The following is a 26569-nucleotide window of genomic DNA, read 5'->3' as shown; positions in this document are numbered from 1 at the left end:
TCCTGGCTTCAGCGATAGCTGCACAGCCTGCATTCGCTCCATAAGACGCACACACATTTCCCCTTACATTTTAGGAGGGGGAAAGTGTGTCTTATAGAATGAAAAATACGGTGCTTTGCAGGGTTGTTGTGCAGGTTAAGAAGGGGGAGAATCCTTCATTCTTTTGTTTTTTTTATAATTTTTTTTTATTATTAGTTTTCCAATTTTTAAAAGACACAACAAGAACAACATACAAACAAACACATAAATTCAAAATTTCTTAACCTCATTTTCATAAGCCTCTTTTCTCGGACTTCCCCATACCTTCCCCTTTTTGCATCCTTTTTTTTTTAACAATTATTCGACAACCCTTTTAACCAATTAAATTTAAATTCATTCTCCTTTTCAATTTCACCCTAAGTCAAACAAAATTTACCGCTGTAATTCTACATCTTCCTCTCCCTTTACATTTTAGCACTCCTCAATTTTATGATAGCTCTTAAGATATATTTTAAACTTCTTCCAATCTTCCTCCACAGTCTCTTTCTCTTGGTCACGGATTCTGCCGGTCATTTCTGCCAATCCCATAAAGTCAATCACTTTCGCCTGCCATTCCTCCAGCGTGGGTAGCTCTTGTGTCTTCCAATATTTTGCTAGAAGAATCCTTGCTGCCGTAGTAGCGTACAAAAAAAGTTTTTGTCCTTCCTTGGCACCAATTGGCCAACCATACCCAAGAGAAATGCCTCTGTTTTTTTATGAAAGGTGCATTTAAGTACTTTCTTAATCTCATTATAAATCATTTCCCAGAAGGCCTTAATCTTTGGGCAGGTCCACCAAAGGTGGAAGAAGGTACCTTCAGTCTCTTTACATTTCCAACATTTATTATTGGGCAGATGATAAATCTTCGCAAGCTTGACTGGAGTCATGTACCACCTGTAAATCATTTTCATAATGTTTTCTCTTAAGGCATTGCATGCCGTAAATTTAATACCTGTGGTCCATAACTGCTCCCAGTCAGCAAACATCATGTCATGACCTATGTCTTGTGCCCATCTAATCATAGCTGGCTTCACTGTCTCATCTATTGTATTCCACTTCAACAGCAAGTTATACATTCTTGATACATTCTTAGTATTGGGTTCTAACAGTTCTGTTTCTAATTTCGACTTCTCCACCTGGAAACCAATTTTCCTGTCTTGTTTATAGGCCTCCATTATTTGAAAATAATGGAGCCAATCTCGTACCTTGGACTTTATTTTCTGAATCCTTCATTCTTTTGGAAGGGTGAGCAAAAAAAGAAAAGGTAACAGATACTAAATAAATGAAGGAGGCAAAATTTGGGCAGTGAATCACCCTGAGATACAGAGGACAGGTGCCTCCACAGCTAGTATTTTTGGGGGGTTTTTGCCTAATGAAAGACTTTTACACATTTAGTCAGTCTGACACTTTAGTCTGTGCCTGGCACGCACTTTGGGAAATGTTGATATGGACTTTCTGGCTCAAGTCAAGGTTTCTGCTGCCTGATTTTGATGCCGAAAGGCTGAAACTCAACAGGCGCGGTTCCCAATTCTACCCCCTGACCTGGGATAGGACAATGTGGGGAGCCAAGGCCTGTGAATTGGTGGGAGGAAGGAGAGACTGCACTGATCTTTTATAAGTCTCAGGAGAGAGGTAATAACCAGGGGATATTACAGGGGAGAAGGACGCGGGTGGCGCTGTGGGTTAAACCACAGAGCCTAGGACTTGCCGATCAGAAGGTCGGCGGTTTGAATCCCCGCAATGGGGTGAGTTCTCGTTGCTCAGTCCCTGCTCCTGCCTACCTAGCAGTTCGAAAGCACGTCAAAGTGCAAGTAGGTACCGCTCTGGCGGGAAGGTAAACGGCGTTTCCGTGTGCTGCTCTGGTTCGCCAGAAGCGGCTTAGTCATGCTGCCCACATGACCCGGAAGCTGTACGCCGGATCCCTCGGCCAATAAAGCGAGATGAGCGCCGCAACCCCAGAGTCGGTCACAACTGAACCTAATGGCCAGGGGTCCCTTTATCTTTTTATTACAGGGGAGAGCGAGGAATAGAAGCTGCTCAGTTATTGTTGTTAAGTTCTGGAAGAGAGAAGAAGGGGTAAAGGGATAATCCTAACTATGGTTGCCCAGATTGGGAAAGGAAGCAGGATCTGGTGAATAAAGAATGGATGGGAAGCCTCAGGTCTGGGCACTGAATGTGGCCCTCCAGACTTCTTTCTCTGGCCCTCGGGGCATTTCCCAGGCCTTCACCGGTCCTACTTCATGCTAGGTTTTTTGAAGGAGGCTGACTGGAATGTGTCCTCAAACTCTGCACATGCCCCTCGCTTCCCTGGACAGATAGAGAGGTAGCTGCAGGTGTAGAAACTCACCTGCCATACAAAGGTGAAATTTGCATCTGTTGCCCTGCCTACTTCCCCTTAGTCCCTCCCACCCTCAGCCCTGGCTTACAGGTTCGAGGAGTTTACAGTGCCTGGGAATTCAGGGATATCTTTTTAAAAAAAAAATAAAAAATTAAGTTTTGTGTCCTTGTTTATCAATTTGAGCCTTTTACATGGTTTTATATGTCCTTGTATTTTATGCATTTTATGCATTACTGTTATTTCCATTGATTATAGTTTAGTAATTATTGCAATTGCCAAGGCTGGATTTGCTTAATTATCATTTTCTGATTTTCAATTTGCCGTTTACTGTTACATTCTAATGGATTGCTGAACATCGCTTTCTTGGATATAAGCTGTTTCTTCCAAAGTTAGGTCTTTATTATGACATTTTCATATTGGATCAGATTGATCAGGCGCGTGTGTGATCTCTGCCGCCTGTTTTGCTGTTTCTCCGGCTTTGCAAACCCGCCTCGCGCGTAGTAATCTGGAAAGGCGGTGTGCAAATCAAAATGAACAGAGATGGCAACGTCCAGGGTTCGAATCCTCCCCACTCAGCCATCTGCGCGCTCCCCACCCAGCCTACCTCCCAGGGTTGTTGTAAGGACCAAACAGGGAAGGGAGATCTCCTGGGATAAGAAAAACGGGGGTGGAAATGTCAATAAATATCTCGTTCGCTTAAGAGAGAGGCGGGAGATGGGGAAGCGGGAGGGCGGCAGGGGCTGCGCTCAGCCTGACCCCGTGGAGAATTCGCTATTTGCTTTTTCCCATCTCCCTCCCTCTCCCTCCCTCTCTCTCCCCCCGAGGCGAAGCTGCGGCTGACAGCATGACTAGCAGGCAGGCGATTGTCTGGCTCGGCTGTGTTTAGTCTGCGCCTTCGCCGCCGCCTCCTTCCCCGTCTTTCGCTCCCATTTGGAGAAGAGAGCGCAAAGAGAGCGCGCGCTCCTCTCCAAAAGCAGCCGCCGCCGACGCGCGTCCCGCCGCCTTCAAGGGGGGCTTAATCCGCCTGCCACCTCCAGGGGAGCATGCCTGAACCCCGCGGAGAGCATCCGTGCACCCCGGAGAGGGATCGCCCATAGCCGGTGAGTTTCCCCCCCTGTTTGATTTGGCAGGAGGGTCTCCCGCGTCGCTGCCCCCCCCCCAACCTTTCCATGCCACTTCTGGGCACCGGGGTCCGGAGTTTCCTCTCCTCCAGCTTCAGATCGCTGCCCCTCTCTTTCCCTATCCCCCACCCCACTTCTCCGGGAGGGGCCGTAGCAGCTCATCTGCTTGGCCTGCCAAAGGTCCCAGGCATCGCCAGGTAGGGCTGGGAGGAGAGGGCCCTGCCTGAAACCCCCGGAGAGGGCTTGTGCTTTGTTCAAAACGATGAGGACTAGAAACTTGCATTGTTTGTGGGGAAAGGCTGCAGCGCGGTGGTTTTGCACGCAGGCGGTGCCAGGTTCGATTCACGATGGCATCTCCGGGTAGGGCATGGAGAGATGCACACACACACACACCCTCCTGCCGGAAGCCCCGGAGAGCTGCTGCCGGCCCGTGTTGACAATACTGCGCTAGATAGACCAACCGTCTGACTCAGTGCAAGGCAGTTTTTTGTGTTTCTGTGTCATTTCAAGATTCCCCCCTCTAAGTCTCTGTACCTAGATGTGCTGCTCGGGGGACATTTATATGTTTGACTGGGCTACATTACCCCAACCAGCTTTGACCCATGCTTGGGCCCAAAGAGAAACTGCGGGGAGAGAAAGAACCCAGGAGTCCGGGACCTCACATTCCACTCCCCCCCTCCTCGGCACCATGAGTCTTCCCTCTGCTCACCTCTAACCACTAGGCTCTACTTCTCTTCTGAGCGAAAGAACGCTGGGTTGAGTTTGATGCTCTTTCGGCCCCGAGCAGACACAGTCAAACAAAGCAGGCTAGTTTTTAACTGCCCGTTTCAATGTGTGTCTACTCGGCGTAGGGTAAACACTGCACCCCAATATTATTTTATCTGCCCACCCAGAACATGGAAAATAAAAACAAAACAAAACCCCTAGTCGATCTGCTCCTTTCCTCTTTCCCCAGGGAGCTCAGGCTGGTGAATAAATATCCTTCTCTTCTGAAACTTATTAAAGGGCAGGGAATCTTGCAAGTGACCCACCCACAGTCTCCAGTTTTTCTGCCGCAATGGCTGGGCGTCACGCCTCCCTGTCCCTCCTTCCAAAGTTACAGGGAGGAATACTTTCCCCCTCACATGACTCCCGTCATCCTGGCACAAGCAGTTCCTTTATTGCTGCTACATCCGTTCTTGTTTTATTCCAGGATTAGGTGGGTGACGGTCACCTCCCCGAATGTGGCCTTACGCCAAGTCAAAATGTTGGTCTGTTCAGCTCGGACTGGCAGTGACTCTTCAGACTCTGGGTATCTTCTGTATGTGCAAAGTATATTCTCAACCAGTGACTTTGTGGCCTTTCCCTTAAATGTAATGCTAAGCTTGTAGTCCTCATGGTCAAATGTATTCTGTGTTGTAAAGGGACCCCTGACCATTAGGTCCAATCATGGCCGACTCGGGTTGCGGCGCTCATCTTGCTTTATTGGCCGAGGGAGCCGGCGTACAGCTTCCGGGTCATGTGGCCAGCAGGACTAAGCCGCTTCTGGCAAACCAGAGCAGCGCACAGAAACGCCGTTTACCTTCCCTATTTATCTACTTGCACTTTGACGTGCTTTTGAACTGCTAGGTTGGCAGGAGCAGGGACTGAGCAACAGGAGCTCACCCCGTCGCGGGGATTCGAACCGCTGACCTTCTGATCGGCAAGTCCTAGGCTCTGTGGTTTAACCCACAGCACCACTCGCGCCTTGCAGGGGGTTGGACTAGATGAACCTTGGGGTCCCAAATCTACAATTCTAATAAAGGCCTGATTTAAATGTGGATGTAGGAAGCCGCCTTGTTCTGACTCAGACCATTGCTCCGTCCGGCTCAGCAGTGACTGTTTTTCCACCTCACTCCTTCCAGAGATTTTTGTCTTATGTCTCATGTAGGTTCGTTTCTGGCTCAGATATATCTTTGACCAGCGAGGCCGGTCAGTTGCGTTCCAAAGAACCTTTGCTTTCTTTCCTTTCTAAGCCGGGCAAACTTATTAGCTCTCATGGTTCTAAGCAATGATAGAAGATAGGCGGGTGGAATCTCAGAAAGTCTCGGGAAGTTTCGGAATGAGGTGCCCATCCTTTAGGAGAGAATCAGTGGCTCTCCAGACATCGCTCGACTACAACTCCCAGTATCCATGACCGCTGTATGCGCTGCATGATGGGAGGTGGAGTCCCACAATATTTGGAGAGTTCCCTGTCCGGCTTTAGAAGGCGGATACTTCAGAGCCTTGCTCATGGCCCCTTATCTCTGCTCTCTGTGAATTCCAGAATCATTCCTGGAAAGCAGTAAAAGCATTTGCATAATAAATTGGGTCAAGGCAACAGAGGTTTTGCTGGAAATCTGCATAACGTAAACTTCTTCCTGAGTTGTAGTACTCTGAAGGGACCCCGTTTTGTGTGTGTGTTTAGTAGGGGAGGGAGATATATATAAATGGGAACGTTGCCAGCCCTGACCCAAATCTCTGCTCCAGTCCTTAAGAACCTAAGAAGATCTTTGTTAGGTCAAATGCCCATCTAGCCCGATATCCTGACTCTGAAAGGAAGAAGCCACAAAGCTCACAAGCAACAGCCCACCCCTGCTCTCTCTTCCTAGTACCTGGCCTTTGGAGGTAGACTGCGCCTGAATAGGGAGGCTTCATTCTCAACAGCCATGGCTATTTCTGTAAGGAGAGCCCTGCTGGATCGGCTTAACTCGTCTCTCTTTCCAGGATTCCTGTAGGAAGCCCACTGTTTATACTTCCCTCCAGGACAGGAACGTAAGAGGTAGACTGTCCCTTGACTGGGAAGCTCAGTTTATTCGCGGGCCCATGTGGCTTCCACCCCCAGCTGTTGACCTCTCTTTCTGAAGCAAACCAATGACCGCCCTTGTTCACCTATTAGCATATATTTCCCATCATGCACTTCCCCCAAAATGTTTCAAGAGACTCCCCCCCCCACCAAAATCCAGTGCTGAGTGCATCAGTGTTTGCAGTGAGTAATCTGGTATTCAGCTCAGATATTATGATGATTTCAATTTATACAGCGCTCAGTTGGTTAGAGCGCGGTGCTGATAACTTCAATGTTGCAGGTTCGATCCTAATAATAATAATAATAATAATAATAATAATAATAATTTATTTATACCCTGCCCATCTGGCTGCATTTCCCCAGCCACTCTGGGCGGCTTTCAGCAGAATATTAAAATACAATAGTCTATTAAACATTAAAAGCTTCCCTAAACACGGCTGCCTTCAGATGTCTTCTAATAGTCTGGTAGTTGTTTTTCTATTTGACACCTGGTGGGAGGGTGTTTCACAGGGCGGGTGCCACCACCTAGCAGGCCCTCTGCCTGGTTCCCTGTAACATGGCTTCTCGCAGCGAGGGAACCGCCAGAAGGCCCTTGGCACTGAACCTCAGTGTCCGGGCTGAACGATGGGGGAGGAGACGCTCCTTCAGATATACCGGACCGAGGCCGTTTAGGGCCTTAAAGGTCAGCACCAACACTTTGAATTGTGCTTGGAAACGTACTGGGAGCCAATGTAGGTCTTTCAAGACCGGTGTTTTGTAGTCTTGGCAGCCGCTCCCAGTCACCAGTCTGGCTGCCACTTTCTGGATTAGTTGTAGTTTCTGGGTCACCTTCAAAGGTAGTCCCACGTAGAGCGCATTGCAGTAGTCCAAGCGGGAGATAACCAGAGCATGCACCACTCTGGTGAGACAGTCCACGGGCAGGTGGAGCTGGTACCATCCTGTGTACCAGGTGGAGCTGGTAAACATATGGGACAGTTGCTTATTCCTGCATTGTGAGGGGTTGGATGAAATGATCCTTAAGGTCCCTTATAACTGTGATTCTATGACTCTATGAAAAGATCCCGGGCGTTTTACCACATTAAGAACACATTTTACAGAGCATAATAATAATAATAATAATAAAACACAGCGGCACCTCGGTTTCTGAACGTTGACAAACGTTTCGGTTTTTGAACGCCGCAAACCTGGAAGCAAATGCTTCGGTTTTCGAACGCGCCTCAGAAGTTGAACATGAAACGCGGCCTCCATATTGAGTTTTCCGTTTTGAGGCTTCCGTACTGAGTTTTCAGCTTTCGAACGTTTCGGAACGCAAATGGTCTCCTGGAACGGATTCCGTTCGGAAACTGAGGTACCGCTGTAATCATGTGAGCATAATCTTACAAGCATTCTAAGAATGCCCCCTTTCGGTTAAAAAGGATCGAGTAAGTTTCTGGCCCTCAGTGGGTAGTGGAGAGCAATAATATAACAACACGAGAGTTGCTGGGCCAGGCCCAAGGGCCATCTGTTATCGCATTGGCCAGCCATAAATCTTTATGGGAAGCCCACAAGCGAGGGCTAAGCTCAGCAGCGTGCTCCCCGCATGCGATTCCCAGCATACTGCCTCCGACAGTGTAGTTAGAGCACGAGTAGGCAAACTAAGGCCCGGGGGCCAGATCCGGCCCAATTGCCTTCTAAATCCAGCCCATGGACCGTCCAGGAATCAGCATGTTTTTACATGAGTAGAAGGTGTCCTTTTATTTAAAATGCATCTCTGGGTTATTTGTGGGGCCTGCCTGGTGTTTCTACATGAGCAGAATGTGTGCTTTTATTTAAAATGCGTCTCTGGGTTATTTGTGGGGCATAGGAATTCATTCATCCCCCCCCATATAGTCCGGCCCCCCACAGGGTCTGAGGGACAGTGGTTCAGCCCCCTGCTGAAAAATTTTGCTGACCCCTGTGTTAGAGCATAGCCATTGGTAGCTTTAACCTGCGTTCATTTGCCTAATCCTCTTCCAAATTATCCATCCAACTGTTTTGCAGGAGCACATTTTCTGTAAAACCTGCGCTCTGTGTGTGTTATCAGTATTTGTGACAAAGTGTTTGGTATTGAGCACAGAGCTCATCCACCAAAGGACATCCCTTTTCATTAAAAAAGAAACGAGCAAATTTCTAGTTCTCAAGGCAATGGAGATAAGTTTGAATCATTTGGGAGGGGGTTGTTTTGTATCCCCCCCCTCCCAGTTCATACTTGCCCTTGACACACAAAAAGCAATCACGTGAATTTTTTAAAGCAATGTTATAGAATCCTTGAACTGTGGCAGGTTTTACCAGGTCCCCCCCCCCCCCCAACAGCTTGAAATTGTTTACGTGTGCTAAAACATTTCCCTGAACTGTTGAGGGTCCCATAAACACACCATACATTTAAAGCATGTGGCTTTGCCCAAAGAATCCTGGAAACTGTAGTTTGCCCCTCGCAGGGCTACAATTCCCAGCACCCTTAACAGGTCCCAATATCAGCCCTTGTGGGACTCTGCTTTCCACGTCTCTCCATTGGGAGCACTGTCCATTTATTTCTTCTCTCTGTTCCTTCTCCAGTTGCTGACCCACCAGCCCTCTCATCTCATGTTCCCAAATAATCAGGAGTCTTTGGTGTGCAGGACTTTATCAAAAGTCTTTTATTTTTTTGAGCCCACAATAATGACTGGATCCACCTCGGGTTAAAGCCTCAGCGCCTAGGGCTTGCTGATCGAAAGGTCGGCGGTTCGAATCCCTGCGGTGGGGTGCGCTCCCGCTGCTCGGTCCCAGCGCCTGCCAACCTAGCAGTTCGAAAGCACCTCCGGGTGCAAGTAGATAAATAGGGACCGCTTACCAGCGGGAAGGTAAACGGCGTTTCCGTGTGCGGCTCTGGCTCGCCAGAGCAGCGATGTCACGCTGGCCACGTGACCCGGAAGTGTCTCCGGACAGCGCTGGCCCCTGGCCTCTTAAGTGAGATGGGCGCACAACCCCAGAGTCTGTCAAGACTGGCCCGTACGGGCAGGGGTACCTTTACCTTTACCTTACCACCTCTATAAGCTTATTGACACTCTCAAAACTCTCTCGGGTTGGTGTGACGGGACCCATCCTTCAAGCAGCCTTGCTGGTTCTGCTTTAGCAAGGCTTGTTCTTCTTCTGTTTGCTAGTTACCGTATTTTTCGCTCTATAAGATGCACTTTTCCCCTCTTAAAAAGTAAGGGGGAATGTGTGTGCGTCTTATGGAGCAAATGCAGGCTTTGCGGGCTATCCCAGAAGCCAGAACTTCTGTTCTAACTTCTGGCTTAGCCACGTGAAGCCTCCGCAGGGCATGGGGAGCCTTCATCCCCGTGCCCTGCAGAGGCTTCTTGGGGCTATCCAAAAGCTAGAACAGCTAGAAGAAGAAGAGTTTGGATTTGATATCCCGCTTTATCGCTACCCGAAGGAGTCTCAAAGCGGCTAACATTCTCCTTCCCCTTCCTCCCCCACAACAAACACCTCTGTGAGGTGAGTGGGGCTGAGAGACTTCAGAGAAGTGTGACTGGCCCAAGGTCACCCAGCAGCTGCATGTGGAGGAGCAGAGACGCGAACCCAGTTCCCCAGATTACGTGACTACCGCTCTTAACCACTACACCACACTGGCTCTAGAGGGAGCGCTGCATTGCGCAAAGCCTCCGCAGGCTCTCTCACTTCCCCCACTTCCCACAAAAGCCCCCAAGAGCTGCGCGGAGCGTGTGTGTGGCTCTTGGGGGCTTTTCCCCGAGGAAAAGCCTGCCCTTCTCCCTCCTCAGGGAAAAGCCTGCAAGCGCCGCACACACGCTCCACGCGGCTCGTGAAAGGGAGCGCTGAGCAGAGCCTGGGATGCATACAGGCTCTGCTCAGCGCTCCCTTTAAAGAATTTCCCCCCCTTGTATTCCCCCTCTAAAAACTAGGTGTGCCTTACGGTCAGGTGCGTCTTATGGAGCGAAAAATACGGTGATTCTGTCTTCAGCAAGGCTTTCCACCAGTTTTCCTGAATCTGGTTGTTGTTTTTTTAAAGGAAAAATTATTATTGTAAGTTTGTTTACTAAAATTATTTTGTAAGTTTATTGACTAAAAGAGTTTCATCAGCCAAAAAAAAAAAAAAAAAAAGGGCTCCCGGAGCATTTTACAAGTTCACTAAAAACAGAAAAGAAACCCGTTCTCTGTCCTCAGGTTTATAATCTAATAAAACACAACATGGTGTTTTAAGTCTGGAGGCTGCCAGCCTTTTGAAATACTGCCTGGAGCATTGAGCAGCCCTTGAATAAAGTGTTCCCGCCCCGTAGCTTGAAAGATTCGGACAACCTATTGTTTGTTTATTTATTTTATTTTGTGAAATTTAGACACTGCTCAATTGTAAAAAATAAAGAAAGAAATAAAGAAATCCAAGGTAGCTCAGCTGGGTAGAGCTTGGTACTGATAATGCCAAGGTCGCAGGTTCGATTCCCATATGGGACAGCAACATTGCAGTGGGGTCAGACTAGATGATCCTCAAGCTCCCTTCCAATTCTATGATTCTAATAAAATGATCTCTCTTTTTTTGTGTGTGTATTGTAATTTTAACTTCTCAAAAGTCTTAAGCTGTTGTGGTCATTTTTTCCTATTGACGATTTCATTGCTTTATCTCCCTGCTCCCGCAAACTGCTTTGAAATAAAATGAATAACGTCATTCAAAAAAAGTTGAATTAGAAACAGATTAAAACACACACCAGTCTGGGCAGGCTTCTCTAAACAAAAACCTTTTTAGCTGATGCGGAAAAGAAGGGAAGGGACCTACCTGATATCAAGAGGCAGTGAGTTCCAAAGGTGGTAAGGGTAAAGGGACTCCTGACCATTAGGTCGAGTCGTGACCGACTCTGGGGTTGTGGCGCTCATCTCGCTTTATTGGCTGGGGGAGCCAGCGTACAGCTTCCGGGTCATGTGGCCAGCATGACTAAGCCGCTTCTGGCGAACCAGAGCAGCGCACGGAAACGCCGTTTACCTTCCCACCGGAGCGGTACCTATTTTATCTACTTGCACTTTGACGTGCTTTCGAACTGCTAGGTTGGCAGGAGCTGGGACTAAGCAACGGGAGCTCACCCCATCGCGGGGATTCAAACCGCCGACCTTCCAATCGGCAAGTCCTAGGCTCTGTGGTTTAATCCACAGCACCACCCGCGTCCCTTTCCAAAGGTGACACTGCATTAAAAGATCAATTTCTTCCTTGGGGAACTTGACAAATTGTGTATCTCCATTATTATTATTATTATTATTATTATTATTATTATTATTATTATTTGGTATGGGGGAGGCTGATGGCTGTCTGCTTGGCTTCTCCCCCCCCCCCCCCCCGTCCAGAACAACGCTGCTCCCGCCATGTCCCTGAGCCAGCCCAGCAGCAGCGATGCGTGCCTGAGCATTGTGCACAGCCTGATGTGCCACCGGCAGGGTGGGGAGAACGAGTCGTTTGCAAAGCGGGCCATCGAGAGCCTGGTCAAGAAGCTGAAGGAGAAGAAGGATGAGCTAGACTCCCTCATCACGGCCATCACCACCAACGGCGCTCATCCCAGCAAGTGTGTCACCATCCAGCGCACTCTCGATGGCCGCCTGCAGGTAAACCCGTGGCACTGGGGTTATTCAGGGTGGCACAGCCGGCGCATGGGAACAACAGCGCCGCCGCCGCCTCACCACCTCACCTCTCCCCACTGAGGCCACATTCACACGAAACATTTAAAGCACTATGATACCACTTTATTTATATTTTTTACTTAATTGTTATTAATTTTTTCAAAAATAGAAATTAAACAAAGAACACTACATGACACTGTAAACACACTTACATACACATTTTCCAAAATGAAAACTAATAAAAAAAAAAAATTATTTTTTTAATTGGATTTTTAACAATACAGTGGTACCTTGGATTAAGTACTTAATTCGTTCCGGAGGTCCGTACTTAACCTGAAATTGTTCTTAACCTGAAGCACCACTTTAGCTAATGGGGCCTCCCACTGCTGCTGCACTGTCGGAGCACGATTTCTGTTCTCATCCTGAAGCAAAGTTCTTAACCTGAAGCACTATTTATGGGTTAGCGGAGCTGTAACCTGAAGCATATGTAACCCGAGGTACCACTGTACCAAATACATAGCCACATTTTGAGATTTCTCTGAATCTCGCGACTTCCCCTCATCCCGTCAGTGGGTCCTAATTTCAACGTTTTCACCTGCATATTATATCCTCGTCTATGTTTTATATCTATCCATATTATCTACCGTATTTGTTAAACTGCAAGTGTGATTGTTGTTGTTGTTGTTTAGTCGTTTAGTCGTGTCCGACTCTTCGTGACCCCATGGACCAGAGAACGCCAGGCACTCCTGTCCTCCACTGCCCCCCGCAGCTTGGTCAGACTCATGCTGGTAACCTCGAAAACACTATCCAACCATCTCGTCCTCTGTCGCCCCCTTCTCCTTGTGCCCTCCATCTTTCCCAACATCAGGGTCTTCTCCAGGGAGTCTTCTCTTCTCATGAGGTGGCCAAAGTATTGGAGCCTCAGCTTCACGATCTGTCCTTCCAGTGAGCACTCAGGGCTGATTTCCTTCAGAATGGAGAGGTTTGATCTTCTTGCAGTCCATGGGACTCTCAAGAGTCTCCTCCAGCACCATAATTCAAAAGCATCAATTCTTCGGCGATCAGCCTTCTTTATGGTCCAGCTCTCACTTCCATACATCACTACTGGGAAAACCATACCTTTAACTATACGGACCTTTGTTGGCAAGGTGATGTCTCTACTTCTCAAGATGCTGTCTAGGCCTGTCATTGCCCTTCTCCCAAGAAGCAGGCGTCTTTTAATTTCGTGGCTGCTGTCACCATCTGCAGTGATCATGGAGCCCAAGAAAGTAAAATCTCTCACTGCCTCCATTTCTTCCCCTTCTATTTGCCAGGAGGTGATGGGACCAGGAGCCATGATCTTCGTTTTTTTGATGTTGAGCTTCAGACCATATTTTGCACTCTCCTCTTTCACCCTCAATAAAAGGTTCTTTAATTCCTCCTCACTTTCTGCCATCAAGGTTGTGTCATCTGCATATCTGAGGTTGTTGATATTTCTTCCGGCAATCTTAATTCCGGCTAGGGATTCATCCAGCCCAGCCTTTCGCATGATGAATTCTGCATATAAGTTAAATAAGCAGGGAGACAAAATGCAGCCTTGTCGTACTCCTTTCCCAATTTTGAACCAGTCAGTTGTTCCATATCCAGTTCTAACTGTGTGTGATTAAAATCCTGCTAATGTTTTCATCTGCCTACAGCGGTCTCCTAAGTAAGTTATAAATTTTTCCCATTCTTTCTTGAAGTTTTTGTCTTCTTGGTAGCAGTTTAAACACTTATGGCTTCCCCCCCAAAGGATTCTGGGAACTGTGGTTTATTAAGGTTGGTGGAAGTTGTTGTCAAGTCTTGTCACAAAGCTACAACTCCCAGAGTCGGTCCCTCTTCCCAGGGAACTCTGGGAACTGCGGTTTTCTGAGGGGAGCAGGGGGTCTCCTGACAACTCCCAGCACCCTTAACAAACTACGGTTCCCAGGGGCACACTAAATGCACTGTACAGTTGTATTCAACTAAGTTCTAGCCTCCCCAAAGAATCCTGGGAACTGTAGTTCGTTAAGGATGCTGAGAGTTGCGAAGAGGCCTCATTTATTCTCCCCACAGAGCTATAGTTTCCAGAGCTACAGTTCCCTCTTCACAGGACCCTCTGGGAATTGTAGCTCTGTGAGGGGAACAGGTGTTCTCCTAACCACTCTCAGCACCCCTTAACACGCTACAGCTCCCCGAATCGGGGAGGAAGCCATGACTGTTTAAAGTGACGTAATGGTGATTTGAATGGTTGCATTAATTTATTTCGGCCAATAACCAGCTTCGAGAACACTGTGCAACCATCTCGTCCTCTGTCGCCCCCTTCTCCTTGTGCCCTCCATCTTTCCCAGCATCAGGGTCTTTTCCAGGGAGTCTTCTCTTCTCATGAGGTGGCCAAAGTCTTGGAGCCTCAGCTTCCGGATCTGTCCTTCCAGTGAGCACTCAGGGCTGATTTCCTTCAGAATGGAGAAGTTTGATCTTCTTGCAGTCCATGGGACTCTCCAGAGTCTCCTCCAGCACCATAATTCAAAAGCATCCATTCTTCGGCGATCAGCCTTCTTTATGATCCAGCTCTCACTGCCATACATTGCTACTGGGAAAACCATAGCTTTAACTATACGGACCTTTGTTGGCAAGGTGATCTCTCTGCTTTTTAAGATGCTGTCTAGGTTTGACATTGCTTTTCTCCCAAGAAGCAGGCGTCTTTTAATTTCGTGACTGCTGTCACCGTCTGGATTTATATTAACATATATTAATACACGTTCTGACATATATTAATGGACATTTCAGAGGTATAAAGCAGGGTTGGGGAGGCCAAGGCCCTCCAGATGATGTTGGACTACAGTTCCCATCAGCCCCAGCTATCATGGCTGGGGTTGCCATATTCCCCAAAGTGAGAGTCCGGATAAAGTTGTTGACCACCCTCCCCGCATTTCCGTCTTAAACAATGAGTGACTCAGAACTGCCAAGACCTACGGATGTTTTGAACTACAGTTCCCATCATCCCTGATCATTGACTGTGCTAGCCAGGGGCTGATGGAAGTTGTAGTGCAAAACACCCAGTGCGGGGGGCGGGACAATAAGAACATCAGAAGAGTCCTGGAGAGGATCCAGCCAATGGCGGCCCATCCAGCCCAGCACACTGTTCTCACAGCAGCCAATCGGATGCCCTAATGCAGCGGTTCTCAACCTGTGAGTCCCCAGATGTTGTTGGACTACAACTCCCATCATCCCTGAGCTCTGGCCTTGCTAGCTAGGGGTGATGGGAGTTGTAGTTCAACAATGTCTGGGGACCTACAAGTTGAGAAAGACTGCAATGGGAAACCCTCAGAGCAGAGTTTGGCCAAGGCTAGAAAAGTGGGTGTGTGGGTGTGTGTTACAACCCCTTGCTCTACAAATAAGGAAGGGGATTAAAGTCCAGGAGCCCCTGCCCCACATCTCCTGGGGATTGTTGAATCCCTTGTCGACCTACTTTTTTGCCTTAGGATTTTGCCTCTTGAAATCGGACAAAATAATAATTACCATGATTGGGGTGGGGTAGCAGTGATTTGAATATACTATCGATTGGCAAAGAGGTTTCGAGGCAGTTTGAAGTATTAAACCAATTATATTCCTGCGCGCACACATCCCATGAGGTACAAGTAATCTCTCTTTAGAAAACAGCAGTGAAGATTTCTAACACAGAACCATTGAAAATCTAAATATATGTCTGGATTTTGTTGCTTTTATAGTTATTTGTTGTTATTCTTTGCCGTTGTAAGTGTTTGCTTTTTTTAATCTAATACAACCCAGAACTAGGACCTTAGGGTGAAGGGTTAGGGTTAATGTATTAAATTAAGAATAATATTGGGGGGCAGGACAAGGAAAGGCGACAGCTGTGTCCGTTTTTTTTTTGTCTCCTTAAATCGGAGCCCACCCAAAGAGCGAAAAGCAAATCCTTCTCAAAAGGCCTTGAAATTTGGGAGGGATTATTGCTGACTTGGATGGAAGCAGCGTGTTTGTGTGCGTGTCCCATTTTTGACCCCTGCCCAACAGATCACCAGATAAAGAGGACTCTTGAGGTTTCGTTTTGGGGGGTGGGGGTCACCAACCCCATCCCTTTTAACCCTCACCCCCAAAGAAATCTCTTTCTTTTTCTCTGCTAGCCACGCTGTGCCCCCCCCCCTGTCTGCCCAGAGGATGAGTCACTGTCTGGTTCATGAAGCCGCGGGGAAAGGGGTGGGGGCTGTTGTTATGTCTGAATTCAGCGTCAGCCAGAAAACCGTGTGGGGAAAAATGAGTGCGAGGGCCAAAAATGAGTGCGAGGGCCCTGTCCACAACACACGCATGCACCGCCCCCCAGGAAAGAAAGGAAGGTTCTTGCAGAGGGTGGAGGGGATAAAACTATGCCTGTTTGTTTTGTATTTTCTTCCATCGAGTTGGAGGAAAATGGGGAAATTGATTCCTTCTCTGCTGTGAGATACATGGAATTTGCAGCTCTGGCAACAGGAGTGCCTGTGCATTACGTTTACGAGCTCAATTCAAAGCACAGCTGTCAACATTTCCCCCTTTTTAAGGGAAATTCCCTTATTCCGAATAGGATTCCTCACAAGAAAAGGGAAAAGTTCACAGCTATGATTCAAAGTCTTGGTGCTGACCTTTAAAGCCCTAGGCAGCCTCAGCCCAGTACAGTGGTACCTCGGGTTACATACGCTTCAGGTTACATACGCTTCAGGTTACAGACTCTGCTAACCCAGAAATAGTGCTTCAGGTTAAGAACTTTGCTTCAGGATGAGAACAGAAATCGTGCTCCGGTGGCATGGCGGCAGCAGGAGGCCCCATTAGCTAAAGTGGTGCTTCAGGTTAAGAACAGTTTCAGGTTAAGTATGGACCTCCAGAACGAATTAAGTACTTAACCAGAGGTACCACTGTATACCTGAAGGAACGTCTCCACCCCCATCGTTCTGCCCGGACACGGAGGTCCAGCTCCGAGGGCCTTCTGGCGGTTCCCTCCCTGCAAGAAGTGAGGTTACAGGGAACCAGGCATAGGGTCTTCTCGGTGGTGGCACCCACCCTGTGGACCGCCCTCCCATCAGATGTCAAGGAAATAAACAACTATCTGAGTTTTAGAAGACCTCTGAAGGCGGGCCTGTTTAGGGAAGTTTGTAATGTTTGATGTTTTATTCTGTTTTTAGTGTTCTGTTGGGAGCCGCCCAGAGTGGCTGGGGAAACCCAGCCAGATGGTTGGGGTATAAATAATAAAATGATGATGAGGAGGAAGAGAAATCCTATGGGGCTTTTGGCAGGGAACTCAGCGGAGGAGTGTGCAACTCCACCCTGGCCGGAGCGGCTCCTTGACCCCGAATCATGCTTCTTCCTTGCCTGGCTGCAGGATGTGTGAATGTGTTGAAGCCAGCCTACTCCACAAAGGCAACATCTACATTCATGGACCTCCATTGCCCCACCCACTTTGGACCTCTGGCCCCGCCCACCACTGCAAGGTGGCCCTCTGCAGGTGGGAACACGGCCCTCAGTCTGAAAAAAAAAAATTCCCTGACTCTTCTCTATGGGGTCAGAGGTTCCCCGGTCCATATCTGTGCTGCGTGTGAGTTGAGAGCCCATGTGAAGCAATGTCGGGTCTAGGGCCTGGGAGACCTGGGTTCGAGACCCCTCTCAGTCATGAAACCTGCTGGGCAACTTGGGGCCAGTCCCTGTCTGTCAGCCTGAAGATACCTCTCAGGGTTGCTGTGAGAATGAAATGTAGAGCGGGGAAAGCCCTTGGGTCGTGTTGAGCCCTTAAGTGGCATAAAAATGTAATAATGAATATGTAAATAACCCCCTGCCGCACAGCAGAGGCCCTCCTGTCCTTTAAATCTGCTCCAGCTGGGCTCCTCTTAACACACCCTCCAACATTTCTCCAGTGAAAATAGGGATGTCCTATTCCATGATAAAAATAATGATGTTATTTATACCCTGCACATCTGACTGGGTTGGCCCAGCCACTCTGGGCAGCTTCCAACATATATAAAATAATAATAATAATTTATTTGTACCCCACCACTCTGGGCAGCTTCCAACAAAGATTAGAAATACATTAAAATGTCACACATTAAAAACTTCCCTAAACAGGGCTGCCTTCAGATGTCTTCTAAATGTCAGGTAGTTGTTTTTCTCTTTGACATCTGGTGGGAGGGCGTTCCACAGAGCGGGTGCCACCACCGAGAAGGCCCTCTGCCTGGTTCCCTGTAGCTTTGCTTCTCGCAGTGAGGGAACCGCCAGAAGACCCTTGGCGCTGGACCTCAGCGTCCGGGCAGAACAATGGGGGTGGAGACGCTCCTTCAGGTATATAAAAATGTAATAAAACGTTAAACATTAAAAAAAACAAAACTTCCCTATACAGGGCTGCCTTCAGATGTCTTCTAAAGGTTGCATAGTTACTTATCTCCTTAGCTCGGGGGTCGCATAACTCCATACCCTCCAACATTTCTGTGATGAAAATAGGGGAAAGTGGGACGTTCATGGATCAAATAATAAACCAGGACGGCTTCTGTAAATCCTGGACGGTCCCTGGAAAATAGGGAGACTTGGAGGGTTTGCATCTGCCCTCGCCATCTCTGCTCCTGCACTAATGGTGTCCTCTGCCATCTTTCCCCCCTCCACGTACTCCCTTCTCCCCACAACCAGGTGGCCGGGCGCAAAGGCTTCCCCCACGTGATCTACTCCCGCCTGTGGCGCTGGCCGGACTTGCACAAGAACGAGCTCAAGCACATGAAGTTCTGCCAGTTCGCCTTCGACCTCAAGTACGACAGCGTCTGCGTCAACCCCTACCACTACGAGCGGGTGGTGTCTCCGGGCATCGGTGAGTGGGTCCCTCGTGGGTGGCGCCTACAGAAGCCGAGTACCCCCACAGCTGCCTCAGTGGATCTATTTCGGAATAGGCCACTGGGGTGCCAAGAGTGGGAACTCAAGTTCGGGAACCCAATGCGGCTCTCTGGGTCTCTCCATCCGGCCCTCAGAACACTCCTTCACCGGCTCTCGCTTTGCACTCTCTCCTTGCATGGCTAGATCATGCCTCTCGGATAGAGGAAAGTGAGGGTTGTGTGAATGTGTGTGGCCTACTGTATGAAGGTAAATTTTGCACGCCGTTTGCCTCTACCACCCCCCATCCTCACATGGCCCCCAGGAAGTTACTCAGAATGGGGTGTGGCCCTTCGTCTGGAGACAGAGAGGAAAGTTTCTCTGTCACTGTTTCTGAGCCTCCTAACATCACCTCTGCTCCCAAGGCAGGCAAAGGGCACCTGCCTTCTTAAAGGTAAAGGTAAAGGGACCCCTGACCGTTAGGTCCAGTCGTGACCGACTCTGGGGTTACAGCGCTCATCTCGCTTTACTGGCCGAGGGAGCCAGTGTACAGCTTCCAGGTCATGTGGCCAGCATGACTAAGCCGCTTCTGGCGAACCAGAGCAGGGCACGGAAACGCCGTTTACCTTCCCGCCAGAGCGGTACCTATTTATCTACTTGCACTTTGATGTGCTTTCAAACTGCTAGGTTGGCAGGAGCTGGGACCGAGCAACGGGTGCTCACCCCGTCGTGGGGATTCGAACTGCCGACCTTCTGATCGGCAAGTCCTAGGCTCTGTGGTTTAACCCACAGCACCACCCGCGTCCCATACCTGCCTTCTTACCTATCTGTAAATGGAAATATTCGACTCCACAGAGCACACAGTAGATATTAGCAGGTTGCTATGCCAACCGATCCAAATTTCTTACGCCCAGCCTGGCATCTCCACCGACTGAAGATTTGCCAGAACAGGAGGGCAGGAATTAAAATAATAATAACCTACATTGTGTGCTCCGTGTTTTCATTATCTCCCCTGCCCCCCCCCCCCCGCAATAATATCTTAACTTACAGATTTTCTACATAAGGTGTTTTCTGGATGAGACAATCTCTTCAATTGCCCGGAGGCACTACGTCCTTAAATTCATTCTGGTGTTGCTTTTTCAAACCACCTCATTCAGATGAAAATTGGCAGTGTACACATTCTGAGGCAACTTGACTGTAGCTGCTTTTCAAAACAAAATATTAATTGCTCCGCTGAGAGAAAATGTACTTTGCATGCCCTTGGAAGGTATTTAACTTTAGCTATGTGTACACACGGAACATTTGTCTCTCTGTTGCATGCTGTCTGGACATGCTCAGAGGCAATTCGACCACAGTTCGACTTGGAATGTAATTTTTTATTGTTTCCCTGAGGGAGAGTTTGTTTCCCTTTCTTAACCTTTGAATATCCCAACCCTACTTTGGGGGCCCTGAAAGGGCTCCCAAGCCAACTCTGCACATGGTCAGAGGCACCCATTGCGAGGCACCGGGTGAGGGGTGGGTGGCAGAAAAGATGTCAGCCCATGTCATTCGTCCTAGGAGGTTAGCTGGGGAGAAGGGAGGGGGTTGGACCAGAAAGGGTCCCACGCAGGTTCCTCATTGAAATTTTAGTCAAATCGAGCCTCTAGGCCGGCCATCTTAAAAGATGTTCAGAACATTTCTGGCCTCAGAGAATGTCAGTTGGAACTCATAGGATATAGAACACACCCACTTGATTTTCTCTCTCGTTTTACAGGACTGAACATCCAGAATACAGGTAAGATACAATCCTGCTTTGTTTTTCTGGGTGATGGCTAGGACAGGACTGGGGGCGGACCTCTGACCTTCCAGGTATTGCTTAACAACAACAACAACAACAATTTATATGCCATCCATCGGACTGGGTTTCCCCAGTCACTCTGGGCAGCTTCCAGCAGAATACAGTCGTGCCTTGGATCTCAAATGCCTGGTGACTCAAACGTTTTGGCTCCTGAACGCCGCAAACCCGAAAGCGAGCATTCCAGTTTGCGGACATTTTTGGGAAGCCAAACGTCCGACGCAGCTTCCGATGGAGTGCAGGAAGCTCCTGCAGCCAACCGGAAGCCGTGCCTCAGTTTTCGGAAGTCGAATGGACTTCTGGAACAGATTCTGTTTGAGAACCAAGGTACGACGGTATACAAAAACACGACAGAATATCACATCCTTAGAGCGTTCTGCCGATGATGCCAAGGTGGCAGGTTTGATCCCCGCAACGGACACCTGCATTTTCCTGCATTGTAGGGGGGTTGGACTAGATGACCCTCGGGTCCCTTCTAACTCTGCAATGCTATAATTCTATGAAAAGCTTCCCTGTGCCTTCAGATGTCATTCTGAACAGCAGTTGCTGCTTCAGCCGGCTTGTTTTCTCCCCTCTTCACTGTGTTTGAGCCGCCTCCTCTTTCCGCCCCCCTGCAGCGCCTCCCCCGCGGCTCGTGAAAGAGGAGTTCATTCCCGACTGTATCCAGATGGAGGTCCCGCCTCCTCCGCCGGCAGATCACCCCGGCCCTGGGATCAAGGCCGGCCACCCTCAGGCAGAGCCCTACCAGCCCTTATCGCCCCTGCAGCTTCCGGAACCACCCCATCCTACTGCTGGCATCTACCCCGCATTGCCTTTGTCTCCCCCAGGTAAGTTCTTTCTTTTTCTTTTTTGGGGGGGAGCAGCAGTGAGGAAGGGAGACATAAGTGAAAGGTAAAGGAACTGTTCTCACCTCCTCTCAAATGGGTTGGATTTGTGATGGGGAAATGCAATGGACCTGTGAAGGGGAAATGCAATACGTTGGGGAAATGTGCTGGATCTGCAACGGTGAAATGCATTATGATGGGGGCAATGCAATGGATCTGTGATGGGGAAATGCAATATGACTGGGAAATGCAATATAATGGGGGCAATGCAATAGATCTGCGATGGGGAAATGCAATGTGGCTGGGAAATGCAATATAATGGGGGCAATGCAATAGATCTGCGATGGGGAAATGCAATATGTTGGGGAAATGTGGTGGATCTGCAACAGGGAAATGCAATATGATGGGGGCAATGCAATGGGCCTGCAGTGGAGACATGCAATGTGACTGGGAAATGCAATATGTTGGGGAAATGTGGTGGATCTGCAACGGGGAAATGCAATATGATGGGAGCAATTCAATGGGCATGTTTGTGAAATGTAAAAGAGAAATGCAATGTGATGGGGAAATGAAATGAATCTGCAATAGTAGCTTGCAGATAAAATTGATCTCTCTCTCTCTCTCATGCTTACTCTTAGGCCCTCCTGGGGGCCCCCTGCTCCCTCTCCTTCATGGTGAGGGTCTTCTTCAGATCTCCAGCCCCGCGCACCCCCCAGTCCCTTCTCCGGCTCCCCCGAGCTCCCAGCAAAATGGGTGCGCCCCCAAACTGCCCTACCAGAGTAAGTATAGGGTGCCATTATCGGGCCGGGTGCAGGACAGAGGCGTTCAAATGATAAGCTCTCACCTGTTTCTTCTCTTCCTTCCCTGGGCCTCTGGAAGATTCGACAACCAGCTGGACAGGGAACGGCGGCACCCCAAGCTACAGCTCCGGTGGGAGGAGCCAGGAGCCCACCCCGCCTCCGCTCCCCGCTCCCCAGCAGCAGCAGAACGGACGGAGTTACCCTCAGCCTCCTCTTCACCATTCAAACCATTACTGTGCGTCTTGGCAAGCAAAGCAAAGCAAAAAAAGGAGGGCCCTGGGTGTCTGCAGCACCGTTTTGGTTCCACTGCAGTTCACTTCACCCCCAGAACGGCATTATTCATCTTGCTGTCCCCTGTGGCGAAATCACATAACTGCACCTGCGGTTATACAACGTTATACAGTCCTGGCTTCCACCAAAGAATTCTGGGAACTGTAGTTTTTATAAGTGCTGGGGCTCGTTAGGAGACCCTTGTTCCCCTTCACAGAACTACAATTCCCAAAGTGGTTTAAGAGTCAGTCCCTCTTCCCTGGCAATTCTGGGAAATGTAGCTCTGTGTGTGTGGGGGGGGATTGAGGTCTCCTTTTAGCAACTCTCAGCTCCCTTGACAAAACTACAGGTTCCCAGGAATCAGCTGGAGTCCAAGAACACTGTTGGAACTACAACTCCCATCATCTCTGACCATTGGCCATGCTGACTGGGGGCTGCTGGGAGTTGGAGTCCAACAGTAGCTTTGAAGCTCACAGGTGGTTTAGGGAGCGTCTGTGGGCCAGGAGTCCTGGGTTCAAACTTCTGCTCTGGGAAGTGGAATGAGTTACAGTGGTACCTCAGGTTACAGACACTTCAGGTTACAGACTCCGCTAACCCAGAAATAGTGCTTCAGGTTAACAACTTTGCTTCAGGATGAGAACAGAATTTTTTGCTCCGGTGGCGCGGCAGCAGCAGGAGGCTCCATTAGCTAAAGTGGTGCTTCAGGTTAAGAACAGTTTCAGGTTAAGAACGGACCTCTAGAATGAATTAATTACTTAACCCGAGGTACCACTGTATAGCGAATGTAGGAAACAGAAGAGCAAAGGTCTTGGCATTCCTGCAAAACCCCTCCTTGCCTTATATTTCAGGGCCTGCTCATCACGGTTCGCCTCCCTACCAGCCGCCAGTCTCCAGTCACCCTGGTAAGGGGCACAACCTCCCTCATTTGACTTTTTCTCTCCCCCATTCCCACAACGGCCCAGATTTTTAAGTTGAATGCTCGGCTCTCCCCAGGTCCTGAGTTCTGGTGCTCAATTGCCTATTTCGAGATGGACGTGCAAGTGGGCGAGATCTTCAAGGTGCCCGCCAACTGCGCTGTGGTCACTGTGGACGGATACGTGGACCCTTCGGGCGGCGACCGCTTCTGCCTGGGGCAGCTCTCGAACGTTCACCGCACCGACACCAGCGAGCGCGCCAGGTCAGGGCAGTGGGGAGGGAGAGATATAACAACAACAACAACAACAACAATTATTTATTTATACCCCGCTCATCTGGCTGGGTTTCCCCAGCCACCCTGGGCAGCTTCCAACAAAGTACCGTATTTTTTGCTCTATAAGACTCACTTTTCCCCTCCTAAAAAGTAAGGGGAAATGTGTGTGCGTCTTATGGAGCAAATGCAGACTGCGCAGCTATTCCAGAAGCCAGAACAGCAAGAGGGATTGCTGCTTTCACTGCGCAGCAATCCCTCTTACTGTTCTGGCTTCTGAGATTCAGAATATTTTTTTTCTTGTTTTCCTCCTTCAAAAACTAGGTGCGTCTTGTGGTCTGGTGCATCTTATAGAATGAAAAATACGGTATTAAAATACAGTGGTCTGTTAAACATTAGAAGCTTCCCTAGACAGTGCTGCCTTCAGATGTCTTCTAAAAGTCTGGTAGTTGTTGTTCTCTTTGACATCTGGTGGGAGGGCATTCCACAGGGCGGGTGCCACTACCGAGAAGGCCCTCTGCCTGGTTCCCTGTAACATGGCTTCTCGCAGTGAGGGAACTGCCAGAAGGCCCTTGGCGCTGGACCTCAATGTGAAACGTGCACGCAGAGAACAACGGGTTTCCATCGCAAAAGAACCCTCCCGCTATTTCTGATGTCGAGGGGCTGAGTGCCTAAGTGGCAGCAACCGGGCACAGAATGGGGTTTATCTGCAGGGTTTGGGGAGGAAGATTTAAGGTTTGCGGAACGGCAGCTTTAGCTAAACACCAAGCAGCACAGAACCGTGGCTGTTGCAGGAAGCGGTAGTCATTGACCAGCTGGGTGCTGAGGAGGTGTGGGAGGTACCAGCCGGGGAACCCCCAAGGGAGCCCCCAGGGGAAGAAGGCTCAGAGCCCCAGGGATTGGTGGTGGGGTGATGACGAGTGGTTGGAGGGAGCAGACTGGCAGGAGGAGGTGTTGGAAGCAGAAGAGGCAACAGGCTTTGGCGAGCAGGGAGAATCTGTGGCAGAGAGGAGTCCAGAAGCAGAGGCAGAAGCAGAAGCAGAAACTGGATGTCAGGTGTGCGTGCAGGAGCCAGGCCCTGTGACCGGTAGGGCTTCGCAGGACTGGGGCTTTCCTAATTTTGAAGAGGCAAGGCGCGGCCGCACAGGTGAGGCCAATTGGTAACTCACAGCACCAGGTGGCAAGAGCCGGGAAGGGATATAAGGTCAGCATCTCCCTTTGGTTCTTTGCCACAGCAACACGCTCCCTGTCTTGCTGCGTTTGGCTCCTTGACTCATGACCCTCAGACCCGTGGCTTCTTGACTCCTGGGTCTCTGACCCTTGGCTTCCTGACCCCTGGCTTCCGGACTCTCCTTCCTTCTCCCACCCTGCCGTCTTGCCCCCAGTCCCGACATCCTCCACCAGGACTTTGACCGCCCGTAAACCAGACCGTGACACTGGAGAGTAGGAAGGCCAAGAGGCAGAGATGAGTCAGGCTGGTGAAGTCAGGCTGGCCTCCCTCTCCTGCTGCAACAAACTCCCCTCTTCTCTGGTCTCCCAGAACCAGAAGAGGCATGAAAAGAGTGGAGAAGAAGTTAGCTTTGTGCAGGCACAGTCTCAGATTGCTTGGGGGGGAACCTGAGAAAGGAGGAGGCTTAGGGCAGCTGTGGGAAAGAGGGGGCCTTCAGTCCCTGCAACTGCCTCCTAGGGGCAAGACCCACCGAAGAAGAATTGCTGTGGCACTCTTTAGTGGATTCTGTGGCAGAGAGCAGTCCAGAATCGGAGGTCGGAGAGGAATTGGGGCAGGTTACTGCGACACACACAGAAATGAAAAGATAAGATAGTTGTGTGCAGACATGGTTTGAGACGGCACAGAAAAAACCCGAGAGAGGAGGAGCCTTAGAGAGGGATGGGAAGTCTTTGCAACTGTGTCATTGGGGCAAGACCTCCTAGGAAGAGTTGCTGAAACTGCAAGGCCTAAGCTGTGGTTCGTCTCCTTGAATATAAGGTAGATTTAACTTCACTGGCCCTGAGTGATTTGTTGTTGTTTACTGTTGCTGACCTACCCCTGACAGTGGGGGACAGGGAACCAGACAGGAAGGGGAACTGGAGTATTCTGTTTTCCAGGCTGCACATCGGGAAAGGAGTTCAGCTGCAGTGCCGTGGTGAAGGCGATGTCTGGATGCGGTGTCTGAGCGACCACGCCGTCTTCGTGCAGAGCTACTACCTGGACCGGGAGGCCGGGCGTGCTCCGGGGGATGCTGTGCACAAGATCTACCCTGGCGCCTACATCAAGGTCAGGGCGGGTGCTGTTTTTTGGTTTGTTTTTTTTTTTAGGGCCTGGGAACAAGAGGGTTGCCAAGGACAAATCTAACAGGGAAGGACCATAGCTCTGAACATCTGCTTTGTGTACTGAATGTTCAATTCCCCAGCATCTCCGCATAGGGCTTGGAATTGTCCCTTGCCTGGTACCCTGGAGAGCTGCTGCCAGACAGTGTAGGCGGCATAAAGCTGCAAGGGCTGTTGGTTTGACTCAGTGTAAAATAAAGAAAATTTAAAAGCAATGTAACTGAATCCTGTGTCTGAATAGGCTTGCTGATGTCTGTGCACACCACAAGTACCTCTGCCTGTCTAATTATTATTATAATATTATAATTATTGTCTACTGCAATTATTAAGTTTGCAGATGACGCCACCATAATGGGTTTAATAACAGGTGGAGACGAATCAGCGTATAGAGGGGAGGTCCAAAAAATATCTACATGGTGCCTAGGGAACAACTTGCACCTTAATATCAGCAAGACAAAGGAGATGGTGTTGGACTTTTGGAGGAAGAGAGGAGAACTAGCCCCGCTGTACATTGGGGAGGGCTTTGTGGAGAGAGTCTAAATTCCTAGGAATTTATCTCAGTGAAGACCTTACTTGGAAAATAAATACAACCCAGGT

General features: G+C 49.2%; 1 protein-coding gene across 1 annotated transcript in view; it reads left to right on the top strand.

Annotated features, from left to right (window-relative positions):
• Window positions 1–2768: 2768 nt before the first annotated feature.
• The window catches only part of LOC307205574 (mothers against decapentaplegic homolog 4-like), a 30926-nt gene continuing 7125 nt past the window's right edge, over window positions 2769–26569 (top strand). The window contains exons 1-10 of the mRNA XM_079958151.1: window positions 2769–3456; window positions 11627–11881; window positions 18557–18731; window positions 20484–20504; window positions 21182–21391; window positions 22027–22167; window positions 22268–22423; window positions 23307–23360; window positions 23452–23635; window positions 25751–25919. Coding sequence (XP_079814277.1) covers window positions 11645–11881; window positions 18557–18731; window positions 20484–20504; window positions 21182–21391; window positions 22027–22167; window positions 22268–22423; window positions 23307–23360; window positions 23452–23635; window positions 25751–25919 — 1347 coding nt within the window. The 5' untranslated portion in view covers window positions 2769–3456; window positions 11627–11644. The remainder of the gene's footprint in view (window positions 3457–11626; window positions 11882–18556; window positions 18732–20483; window positions 20505–21181; window positions 21392–22026; window positions 22168–22267; window positions 22424–23306; window positions 23361–23451; window positions 23636–25750; window positions 25920–26569) is intronic.

This window comes from Podarcis cretensis (genome assembly GCF_951804945.1).
Source record: "Podarcis cretensis genome assembly, chromosome: 16".
Lineage (NCBI taxonomy): Eukaryota > Metazoa > Chordata > Lepidosauria > Squamata > Lacertidae > Podarcis > Podarcis cretensis.
The sequence above is the reverse complement of the archived record's forward strand: the minus strand, read 5'-3'. Positions and strand labels throughout refer to the sequence as shown.